Genomic DNA, 12014 nt, shown 5'->3' with positions numbered 1-12014 from the left:
GGACTCTTGGCCGATCAAACACTTATCAATTTATTTATTTTATTATCTTCGGTTACTTTTTCTTATCTTAGTTTATCTTTAGTCTATAGTTTGCAACTTAGTTCCATACCCATAGATAACCTTTCTCCAAGAAGGCGATGCCTCAACAGTGAAAGTCCTTGAAGTTCTAGATAGAATGACCTACTACCACTTTACCTCTTTACCTTTTTGTGGTTTCTTCTACTAATGGTATGCCTGTGCAACCGTTCGACCTAACCACATGTCGATCAACAAAAATGGAGCCAGCAAGCCTTCTGTCTATATACGCACATATATACAACTTCAAGTAGAATAATGTTTGAAGTCTTTTGAAATAGTCCAACTGATCATAAACCACAACTTAAAGAAATTTTCTTAAATTTGAACATAACTTATGCTAGCAGGCAAATCATTATAACCATCTAGGATACATTAGAGTGAAACTTCCTGAAAAAGATATGAAATAAAAAGGAGCATATAACATGATTAATAGAGGAAAGGATGAAGAAACAAATAAGATATATGGAAAGGATGCTATCAACTTTTGAGTTGTTTCAATGGCACTCTAAGCGCAAACTTCAAAGGAAAAAACTCATAAAAAGTGGTGTAAATAACTTGTAGACCAGCACCTGCATGCAAACAATTTGGTAGCATAGAAGATACTCACGTATTGTTTATATCCTGCAAGGTCTAAATCATACATCTTGCATGACTACCCTGGGAAGCACTCTTCGGTTGAAAAAGAAGACGAGCCTCCAATATATGTTTGAGTAACAATCTAGCTTCCAATTTGAGCACAAACAAAACTTAAAATTATACATTAATTGAAAGAAAGTAAAACTCATGTAACCTTTTTCAATAGCTTGTATGATGGTAACAATAGTAAAAATAAATTTTATACAAACTCTTTACAAGCTTGCTGACAACATTTCTCATTAGATTCAAACTTTATGATGGTGTCTAGCAAAGAAAAGACCAATATATATATATCCATTGAATCCTACAAAGAGAGGCTCATTCAACCAACAAAACCAATAGCTTAGATCAAATTATCAATGGCATGATCATGTGTTGCTATTGTAGCTTCCGTTGCAAGTTGCAAGGCCACTAGCTTGGTCTAATTATCAATATTATGATAGATTGTTGCTATCATGGTCTTTGTTGCTTGGTGCTACAATCAAATGTTAGACTAACCATAAACAATATTATTAATTAAATGGAGGACCATCTAATAAGAATTTTAGGCATACTTTTGTAACACCCACACCCAACCCAGCTAATATAGAACTGGACCTAGTTTAGTGACTAGTCTAGATGTAAGAGATAGAGTAGGGGATAAAAAAGAGAGCCCTATTCAACTTGAAATATGAGACAAACTCTTCATCCATCTCGATTTCCTATGGGAGCTAGAACACCTAGCCTCCATTAGCTATTTAAAGATCTCTATACCTTCGCCTTACCCCCTGATAGGTTTTGCCGATCACCACCACTAAGCCAATGGTGGTTCCTTTCTTCTTCTTTTGTTGAACTCCAACAGTGTTGGCATATGGTGCTCACCGGATATTTTAGTCCCAAGGCCAAGGCAAGTAGAAGAATCTTTCTAAGAATCCTCTTTTTTGGTAGGGCTATATCAATTTTTTTCTTCCCTGGTGAGGCTTTCTATCCTTCTTTCCTTGATTTGCTTTCTCTCCTGCTGATTGGACAGCAAATTTTCGGAGGTCTTCTTCTAATGCTATTGTATGGAGAAACTTTTCCCCGGAGGAACTTTTGGAGAAAAATAGTTGATTCAACCTCAGACCCTTTTGAATGTAGCGGATAACAGCGGAGGTCGAGAATTGATGTGTATTCGATGCTCGCCGAAATCTTAAGTTCTGAGAGAGATTTTTAAAATTATTTAGATTTGTAGTTTAGTTTCACTCATAAGGTAAGTAATATGATCTTTTTTCTAAATTTATCAACAAATTATAAAATTATTATATTAATAAATTTGAATCATATTGTTCATGATGCATGAATTTGATGAACTGTATTTTATTTCTGAATGTGCTCTATTTTAGAATATATGATGATGCATAATTAGAAATATCAAACTCGTTCGATTGATTTCGATGTTGCATGATTTTTTTATATTTTAATTGAACTGAGATAGAAATTGCATGATTGGTTTTAACTTTCAGCCTGGCTATATTAGGGATCCTATCAATGAAGGCTAATATGTTGGCATTTGATTAGACCTAAAGATATATGTCGCAAGAAGATGTGTCATACCGCAAGCAGATACACGACCCTAAAAGATTTTGCTGTAAGATGATGCATGACACACCGCAAGAAGATACGGGATATTATGACCCTGCTACAGGAACAATATAGTCATAGTTCATCGTTGACGAGACGAACTTCATGATTTGAAAAAATTTGGATTTACGAATAAAATATTATTTTGAGAAAGATCGAATTTGGCATGAGTAATATTTTGATAATGCTGCACATTAAGATTTAGTTTTGAATTAATAAATTTCATATACTTATTTTTTATAAATAATTATTTAATTTATTGTCTGATTAATCCGGTTAAAGTGTTTATTACTTGCTGGGTTGTCTAGCTCATTATTCTATATCTTATTATTTTTACATATTCTGAGAATGATGGCATGGAGTTATGATCGGAAAAGTGATTAGAGGCCTAATTTGACATATTTTATTTAGATCAAAATTTGACTAGAGTTTGATTTAAGATATTCTAAATATTGTTGGTTCTGTGAGACATTAAAATTTGACTCTAGTTATTTAAATTGAAGTTTGAACATTGGTTATTTAAATTTATTCCGTTGTTTGTTTATGATATCATGATGAGATGCTTTGCATGCTTGTAGGAAGAATTTTCTATGAGTATGCAGTAGTTATCGCAATCTCTGGCTCACAATCTCTGAACGAGAGAGTGACTTCTATTAGGCGCAAATATCAAAATTAAAAAAAATTATTTTATGAAAATTAAAGAATTTTATTTTTATGTGGACTTTAGGACTAAAATTTTATAAGGACTCCAGTATTTTATTTCTACAGACTTTTATTAGGGTTTTGGGCGTTATGTCCTGCATCAATTTGGTATAAGAGCCGTTTGTCTTGCATCATTAGTAGTACGTAATACCATATGTTTTTGTGTAATTGTGTGTGTGTTATAGATCCAAGCACTCCTATCTATACTCAAGGGATGCTTGCTAAGGGCAAGTTTGAAGGATATGCTTTCACATGGATACACCATGTCGAGCCACTCATTTGCTGGTCGATAGTAGATGACATTCAAACATGAATATCACAAGTTGTTGGCAATCTCGAGTGTTGAACACAAAATTAATAAGTTGCCATATAACATGGTTGATAAGCTTTAACCTAATTTGCATCTCGTTTCGTTTGCGAGTTGTTTAGGTTCAAACCCTGATGGTAGCATCTCTTGATATTTCTTTCGAAAAATTTTGTCGTATACGCTAAATTATTTCTAGATTTGTACTATATCACCCAAAACTAGTCCGCATAAAACTCCAATTAAATGCCAAAAAAAATCCTGAGTGCGGAAAGAGGTACCCGAAACGTCCGGTGACGCAAACCACGAGCGCACACAGTTGCCTCGAGCACTCAGAAATCTAGACACACATGGCTCTGGTCTACCGTGTAGAAGAAATTTTTATTTCCATTTTACGTCTAGCTAGACGCACTTCACGGCGGACTTTAAGATTCACAATATACAGGATAACAAGCTTGATGAGCCTATAGTCCCACACGAATCTCAAAGTCCAACGTGGAAGGCAACTGTGCGGCGTATCTACATGAAACGCAGCAACGAGGGGCGCAGCAGATCTCCAGGAACCCGTGGTCTGATAATCCCGACGGCGCCGGGACCCGTCGACTTACTTCTTTTGCTGTCACTTCAGGGTCTATTTCTCCGCCTTCAGTCTCCGTCCTCTCCAGCCCCTCGCGCCCTCCCTCCACGCTCCCACCGACCTCCTCTCGCACTGGTTTTAGTGGCACAGCGCTGGGGTTTCGCAGCTTGCCCTCTGTTCCTCTCTCTTGCTCTTCCTTCTCCTCTCTCATTCGCCGATCTCCCGGCACGGGCGCGCTCCGGCCTTCTTCTCCCTGCGGAGGAGCACCAGCACGGGGATTAGCATCGTCGTCGGACATCGGCCTCCCAGCAACTGCCGGTCCTTCTCTCCTCGGTGAGCCCGATGCCTTTACTCTCTGATTCGATCCATCTATTTTCTCTTTTCTTCTTCTTCGTCTTCTTCTTTTGTTTCTCCTTCCCCTCTTCTCTTGTCTTCCCTTCTCTTCTCCTCCTCCTCACTCCCCTCCTCCCTTGTTCCTTGTTTCCTTCGCTGCTTCGATTTAGAAAGATGCACATTTTAGTCCTTGCCTTCTTTCCACTCTCCTTCCGGACGTGCTCGCGGCGTGTCGTTAACTAGGACTTGGTTTTTATAAATCAAACAGATGGTTGGCAGATGGTCTTTTAGGATCACCGTCATGGCGATATCAACTGTCAGTTCACGTGCATATTCGCCTTCGGATTCTATCCATCCAGAGGGCCTAGCAGGACTTGTTCCTGTCAGCCATAATAACGGATGGCATGGATATGGGCTCTTTATATTGTTACCATTTAACTTCAATTAAATCACACCTTGGTAGGTCGATATCGTTCGCTACCTGATTCGTGCCTCTGTTTACATCATGCAATCCTGTCATAAAATTTCTGTGCACATTCATGCAGCGATTGATTGACTCTTTCCCGATGCCATTTTTCATGTCTTGTTACGTACCTGGTTGAGCAGCACTATGCAAGCGCATAGCTTCAAAGCTTTCCCTTAGCATCCTGCGTTTTTTCCTTGGAATGTGGATTGATGATGGGATAATATGGTTTCCTGGCGGAATCTTTTCAACTTTATGTGCTAAGTATAATGATAACATCAGAAAGAAAGAATTGAAGAAATCATGGCCGACCATACATTCGTGTGTATTTGTGTGTGCTTTAATCTCTAGATTCATTACATAGATAGAATAGACCATGCACCAGCAGCCTCAAAAGTTGTTAATGTTTCACCTTAAGCTCTTGATTATTCAAAGCCACTAAGTTGCCAAAGTTTTCCTTTTTGGCCAAAACCTTGTTTGTCATGTCATGCTTGCGGCAGAATGGATGTTGTTAATGGCCTTCTTGCTCCTGGCTTCTATTCTCGGTTGGTTATTTACTGTGTTGCTTAAACTATTTCTATTTGCAATCATTTTGTTTTTCTGGCTGTCAATAATGAGGTCCTTCTCATTTAACCTATCACATTTTCTTTGTATTACGTTTTTGGCAATCCACTCCCTTGGATCGCCAAAGGATAGGTAATCATCTCATTTCATACATCATTAGATACCTGCCTATTATTCGAAGAATAATCACATTACATTGTTAAGTAGTTTATTGAGGTGCATAGATATGTCCGGTGTGTGCGAGGCTTGTCCGAATTCCGAAATAATCAGTAACAAAGAAATGAATTGAAGTCTTAGTTTTCAGGGTGTCCTCTTGCTTCTCGATTTGCCTTGGCTAACTGTGTTAGTAATTCTTGATTCTTTTGTTGTTAGCCGGATTGGGCGTTTGCCCAATTCTTTCCTTGAAAAAAGAAATGATTGAAAATCTGCTGATTTTAACTAAATAAGATAAACAGAGAGAGTGACAGGCATCGTGGCTTGTGGTGAAGAGTTGGGGGTCTTCTTCTCTTTATTTTTGAAGCTTTTCTTGGCCCTTGAATTCCCCAGCATCTTCTCTCACGAGTACGTTACACAGGCATAGCTCTGTGACATTGTTGTTTGTTTTTCCCCTTCTTCGTTTCAATTATCATTGGATTTCTTTTATCCATCCATCTATCTAGCTCAAGGGAGGATTGATGGGAGACTTTTTATGAGGGCTTGTGGAATTTCTCCATTCATGAATGAATTCCCACTTCCATCTGACATTGGGTTTTGTTGAGCACCACTCGTTTGTTGCTCTGCTTGAACCCCAAAATCATGGCTCCCTCAGGTATTATTTTGTTGTTGTCTTCTAGCCTCTATCTGCTGTTTTTATGAAAAACCTGATTACAAAAATGAGGAGTTTGTTGTTCCAGGCTTTCTTGGAAGACTGTATAGTAAGGTGACTTTCAGACTGTGACCTGCTTTTTTTCTGAGCTGAAAGCAGTGTCCCTTTTGTTAACTTACTCCTAGTTTAAATTTTATAAGTCAAGATTGGTTGCTACTTATCCAGAATGAAACATCAGCTGGATGTTCCTTCATTTGTTGCAGGTGAAGGTTTACTGTGAACTTTTCTGAGCAGAATCTTCTTTGTTCTGACGATGAGTACGAGTGAAGCAGGAGAAGCAGTCGAGCAACATGGAACAGCTTTGGATGAGGAGAAAAAGAGAGTTAGATGCAAATATTGTGGGAAGGATATCCCTGGTTTTAACCGTCTCAAGCACCATTTGGGTGCTGTGGGGAGTGATGTGACAGCATGCACTGAAGTTCCAGCTGATGTTAAAGCATGCATGAGGGAAGCCCTGCTCGAAAAGAAGAAAGATAGGCTGCTCAAGGAAGTAGGGGAAATATATCATCCAGATCTTCCTTTGAAGAGGAACTTATCTCCTGCTTCTAGTGAAGTGAGACGCTGCCAATGGAGACCAACCCAACCATCTGCTTCAGAGAAGGAAAAAAGTGCTGTGGATGCCTCAGCAGCGGGTTCTTATGCAAGTAGTTATCATCTCAAACCATCCCAGCCAACTTACTTGGAGAAAGGAAAGAAAGTTGCAGAGCCTTCTTCAGCAGATGGTGCAAATGGAGGCATTGCATGCATGATACAAGATAGGCATACAATTGTTAAGGAAGAAGTGAAGGATGAATCAGTATTGTTTGTTGAAAAGTGTATTGGTAGTTTCTTTTATGAGGCCGGTATTGATCTTGCTGGGATTAAGTTACCTTCTTTTCAGAGAATGATTGATGCTGTCCAGGGCTGCGGAACTAGGTTCAAGGTTCCAGCGTATGACGAACTTCAGGGATGGATCCTCCAGCAGAAAGTGAATGAAGTTCTTGTGCATGTGGAAGATGTTAGGCGTTCTTGGGGACGAACTGGGTGTAGCATCTTGCTAGATGGTTGGACTGATCAAAGGGGCAGAAACTTGCTTCGTTTTCTTGTGGATTGCCCCCAGGGAACAATATTTTTAAGATCCGTGGATGCGTCAAATGCTGTTCGAGATGCTGATGCATTTTTTTTGTTGCTTAGTAAAGTAGTTGATGAGGTTGGTGCCCTGAATGTAGTTCAGATTGTTGCTCATGATACATCATACTACATGGAGGCTGTAGGCAAGAAACTAGTAGAAAAGTATCGGTCTATATTCTGGACATTATCTGCGGATCATTGCATAAATATGATTTTGGAGAAAATAGGCATGATGGATCATGTGAAGAAGGTACTTATGGATGCTAAGACCATCACAAGGTTCATTTACAGTCATGCAGTGCCTCTAGAACTGATGAGAAAGCACATTCATGGGAGAGATCTTGTCAAATCATCAGATTTGAAGTCAGTAGCATCCTTTATTACATTGAAAAACATGATGTCTGAGAGAGAAAATTTAGTTAATATGTTTAGTTCGCCGACGTGGTATGCCTCAATTTGGGCTTCTAGAACTACGGGCAGACTAATAGCTGAATTGGTAAAAGATCCCTTGTTTTGGGCTGCTGCCGTTGATATATTAAAAATCACAGATCCTCTACTTTGTGTCTTGCATCAGATCCACCGAAATGATGAAGCTCCAATTGGATTTATATATGATGCCATGGATCGAGCAAAGGAAGCAATAAGAATGAATCTAGGTGGTGATGAAGCAAGATATTTGCCTTTTTGGTATCAAATAGATAGCATATGGGATGGTTATCTTCATAGCCCTGTTCATTCTGCTGCTTACTTTCTAAATCCAAAGCTTTTTTATTCGAGCGATTTCTTTGTGGATGCCGAAGTTACTAATGGACTTCTGCACTGCATTGTCCGTTTAGTGGAGGACCAGCATGACCAAGAGCTGGTAGTTCTGCAGCTTGATGCATATAGAGCAGCTTCCGGTGGATTTGCCGAAGATACCGCAATTGACCAAAGAGTAAAAATTCCACCAGGTCAGGAAATTTTTTTTTATATTATTTAGAGTTATCATTCATCAATCTAAGCATGGAAATGAGATGGCTGTCACAGGAGTTGATCATGACTAGTACACAGCTTCAGCTATCATCATTCTACCTTTTATATCCTTTTACCTAGTATTGCTTTTATGGAAAATTGTGTAATACATTCACCATGAACCAGAGGAAGCTATAGTATTTATTGGAAGAAGTTTTTGAGCAAGGTAGATACTCCCACAGGGTTAATAACAAGGCATTGAGCAATGTGACTAATAATTTTGGCCTTTATACTTAGCGTTGTTTCCCAAGATATGTTTAGCAGCTTTGAGAGAAACTGCTGATCATTCAACAATATCATTAATGGAGAACTGGCATATGGGATGAGGACTAGATAAGATGGATAGGTGAGTGTAATTAATGTGACAGTTAAGTGAGAACTAATTTAACCCATATCAGTGGGATATAGAAGCAAAAATTAGGCGCTTGCTAGCAACCTCAATTTATATTGCCATCAAGAGTTGCAGGACAATTATTAAAAGCGTTGTAGTTAAGGAAATAGTGGATTTCAGAATCACATAACTTGTAGATTCAACTGCATTTGCCTGTGTTCTAATGATGTGACTTCACTCATTTTCTAATTATTTGAAGGTTCATACAAATCTGATCTGATGAATTTATGTACTTATATTCTCCAATGGTCTTGGAATTTCTTTCCACTGGAGCTGAATTGGGTTCTTGCTCCTAGATCTAAAATCCACAAATTAAGAATTTCATCCTTGTAATATTTTTGGAAGTCTATTGTAAAGGAAGCTTGTTCTAATCTTTAGGCTAACTCATGCAGATGCTGACTGCAATTAGTGCATATTCTCCAGTTACCAATTAAGTTGTATCTTCAGGTGTGCTTTACATAAAAAATCCTTGAGACTAACAAATGTGTGAAATTGAAGGTCAATTTTCCAAGAAAGAATCAAAAATGCTTATTACACTTGAATGAATCTTCACAGCTTTTTAGAATTTGTTCTTTCGGTCTTGGCATGTTGCAAGCAATATTTTTCATCTTTCATGTGCTATGTCTTTATCCAACTTCCTTGCAGCATTTGGCCATTCTACCATTTTCTTTTCTTAAAATTTCCTGTTCATATGGTCAATGGCATCATTGCTTCTTTTTGTGTTTTAATCTTCTTTTGAATATGCCCATGCATATTGTCGAGGATAGCGATGCTGCATCACATAGTACATCTCATGCCATATCTTAATCACATCTGCAGCAATGACCTGTATATGAAATTATGGGTTCTTATATTTGTGTGTCGGCGCTCTGAGAATCTCCTGTACCTTTGCGCTTGCAGCTTTGTGGTGGTCTCTGTATGGAGGACAAAGTCCTGAATTACAAAAACTTGCCATTAGAATCCTAAGCCAGACTTGTAGTGGCTCTGCAAAATACAAGCTTCGAAAAGCCTTATCCGAGCAGTTGCATGCAGAGAGAAGGAATTGTATCGAGCAACAGAGGTTCCGTGATTTGGAGTTCGTTCATAATAATCATCATCTATGGCATTCTCCATCCAGCAGGGAGCAATGGAGCTATATTTGCCAAGAGGAGCTTAACCCGTCAGATGAATGGGTAATAGAGGGCAACTAACTCCAAACCTGCATTAACATCTTTATCTTTATCTCCATCTTTTTGCTGTGCCGTATGTTGTTACCCAAGTTTACCTATCTCAGCTTCGGCCTATGCATCCCGCAATCAAAACATTAGATGGGTCGTTCTGTGAAATTGTCGGATATTACCTGTCTGATTCGTCAGGTAATATTTGTATGATCTTGGCTTCGAGGGTGTGGGTGAAAAGAAACAGTCTTCGATGTTTATCTCTGAGGGTTTCAAAATTGTTATGGCTTAAAAGTTTCTTTTTGTTAAGGAGTTTGTCGTTCGGGTCGTTTTACTTGATTTCTGAAAAGGGATAAGATGGCAATATGAGCTAATAACTTAGTAAGAATCTCCTGCACATGCACACTAGAATGAATAATAATGATGGTATCTGTTGCTGGAAATTGGATCCGGAGGTGACCGCGGACCGAGGGAGAGGCGTTCCAGCTGGTGGTGCGGCGGCTGACGGCTGCCTCCGGCGGACCTGCAAGAAGCCTATGGCCGAGGGTTCCGGCGCAGGCCCTCCGATGCTTAAGTCAAAGGGGGGTTTGTAGGTGAGTTTATGGAGCAATAAAGCAGTAATTTTGTAGAGGGAGAGAAGTTGAGAGAGAGAGATCCTCTTGCCTCGCAAGCGTTCCCCCCTCTTTATAGGAGGGGGTGTGGCGGTTATTCATCCTTGATTGCGATTGCGCATATCTCGGATTAAATAGGTTACCTTAGATGGCATAGGCGTTCAAATTAGCTGGCAATCGGTTGAGATGGTAGGAATTCAAATTTTGACAGCTGTGGTGACGGAGACTGCGGGATTTGATCCCGAATATGGAGGATTTGGTGCTTCCTTCTTTATGTGGGCGATCCGCGCTCGGCTTTCTGAGGTCGGCCTTCTGAGCTCGGCCTTCGGAGCTCATGCCTTCTGAGCTCGGTCTTCGGAGCTCGGCCTTCTGAACTCGGCCTTCTGAGGTCAGGCTTGCTGTCGGATTCGGATGCTTTAACCATATGTGTTGGGTGATCCATTTTTTCCTCCAACACTATCCTCCGACTTTCGAGTTCGAGCCGTTTTTGAGCTCGGGCGAAAGAAGTAGCTAATCATTGATCATCCTGTAATATAGCCAAATATCTATGGAGATGTATGTGCCAAGTAGGGTGTACCTCTCGTGCAGTCGGAGCTAACGGCCTTAAGCCGAGCTGTCCAAGCCGAGCTAAGCGACTTTGCTCCGAGGTCGACTTCAGCGGCCTTCTTTGGCTTGTGGTCGACTCAGCAGGGTGCCTCCACTCAGATCGGGGCGTGTTGTCGTAGGAGGCGTCGAATGTTATCGAAGGGCGTCGAAATGGCGTCCCGAGGCATCCCGACCTTGGTTGAGGCTTCGTCGAGTAGTTCCAAGTTCGAGGGAGCCTTAGCTCGCGGTTGACTCAGCGGGTCATCCCGAACTCGGTCAGGGCATCCCGATCTTGGTCGGGGCATCCGAGCTTGGTCGGGACATCCGAACTTGGTCGGGACATCCGAACTTGGTTAGGAAATTATTGGAGATACATACAGGAGACGGACCTCGTCCGTTGGCGATCGTGCGCCCCCACTCGGAGCGGGGCGACTTTGGAGATGGAGATACCCGCAGGCGACGGACCTCGTCCGTTGGCGATCGTGCGCCTCCACTCGGAGCGGAGCAACGTTGGAGATAGAGATATCCGAGGGTCGTCTTTTGCATTCTCCGACCTGAAAATATGTAAAATATTGAAATTATTTAAAGCTAAAGTGGCGTCCCATACCTTTTGGAGACATTTTGATGACTTCCGAGCTTCGAAGTCCCTTAGGACTTGGCTCAGCACCGGCCTTCTGAGCTCGGCCTTCTGAGGGAGGCGTTCTGCGCTCGGGCTTCTGAGCTCGGCCTTCTGGGGGAGGCGTTCTGCACTCGGCCTTCTGAGCTCGGCCGTCTGAGCTCGGCCTTCTGAGCTCGGCTCTCAGTGAAAGCACTAGCTGTTAAGGTCACGGAAAATGAAGGTCGGCCTTGTGTCGTGAGGTACCGTCTGCTCTGGGAGGGTCCGCGTAGGTACCACGCCCTCGCATGGTTTTGTTCCTCCGGTGCGGGATCTAGTCCTGTTACCAAAAGAGCCCTCCTAGCCTGGCGACCGAGCGCCGTCCTGAGGACTTACACCCATGAGGAGGGAGTACATGCTGGTCTCTTACTTG

General features: G+C 41.1%; 1 protein-coding gene across 3 annotated transcripts; it reads left to right on the top strand.

The window, feature by feature from the left end:
• Positions 1 to 3922: 3922 nt before the first annotated feature.
• LOC103712229 (uncharacterized) lies at positions 3923 to 10050 on the top strand. 3 transcript variants are annotated; one of them, XM_008798699.6, is made up of 3 exons: positions 3923 to 4229; positions 6325 to 8181; positions 9534 to 10050. In XM_008798699.6, the coding sequence occupies exons 2-3, from the start codon at positions 6375 to 6377 to the stop codon at positions 9821 to 9823; spliced, it is 2097 nt and encodes a 698-aa protein (XP_008796921.4). In that variant the 5' UTR covers positions 3923 to 4229; positions 6325 to 6374; the 3' UTR covers positions 9824 to 10050. The 3 variants fall into 3 exon arrangements, with proteins under 3 accessions (XP_008796921.4, XP_038973514.3, XP_088564919.2); XM_039117586.3 differs by lacking the exon at positions 3923 to 4229 and adding an exon at positions 4249 to 6064; XM_088708793.2 differs by lacking the exon at positions 3923 to 4229 and adding an exon at positions 6054 to 6175.
• The last annotated feature ends 1964 nt before the right edge of the window (positions 10051 to 12014 follow it).

This window comes from Phoenix dactylifera, chromosome 12, assembly GCF_051530095.1.
Source record: "Phoenix dactylifera cultivar Ajwa chromosome 12, Ajwa_hap1_PhDact_Kaust_v1.1, whole genome shotgun sequence".
NCBI lineage: Eukaryota > Viridiplantae > Streptophyta > Magnoliopsida > Arecales > Arecaceae > Phoenix > Phoenix dactylifera.
This window is presented reverse-complemented; position numbering and strand designations above follow the sequence as displayed.

Excerpts from the sequence above, each read along its gene's own strand:
- LOC103712229 (XM_008798699.6), top strand. The coding sequence starts at position 6,375 with ATGAGTACGAGTGAAGCAGGAGAAGCAGTCGAGCAACATGGAACAGCT. Across the intron at positions 8,182-9,533 it reads AAGAGTAAAAATTCCACCAG|CTTTGTGGTGGTCTCTGTAT; the intron begins GTCAGGAAATTT and ends TTGCGCTTGCAG.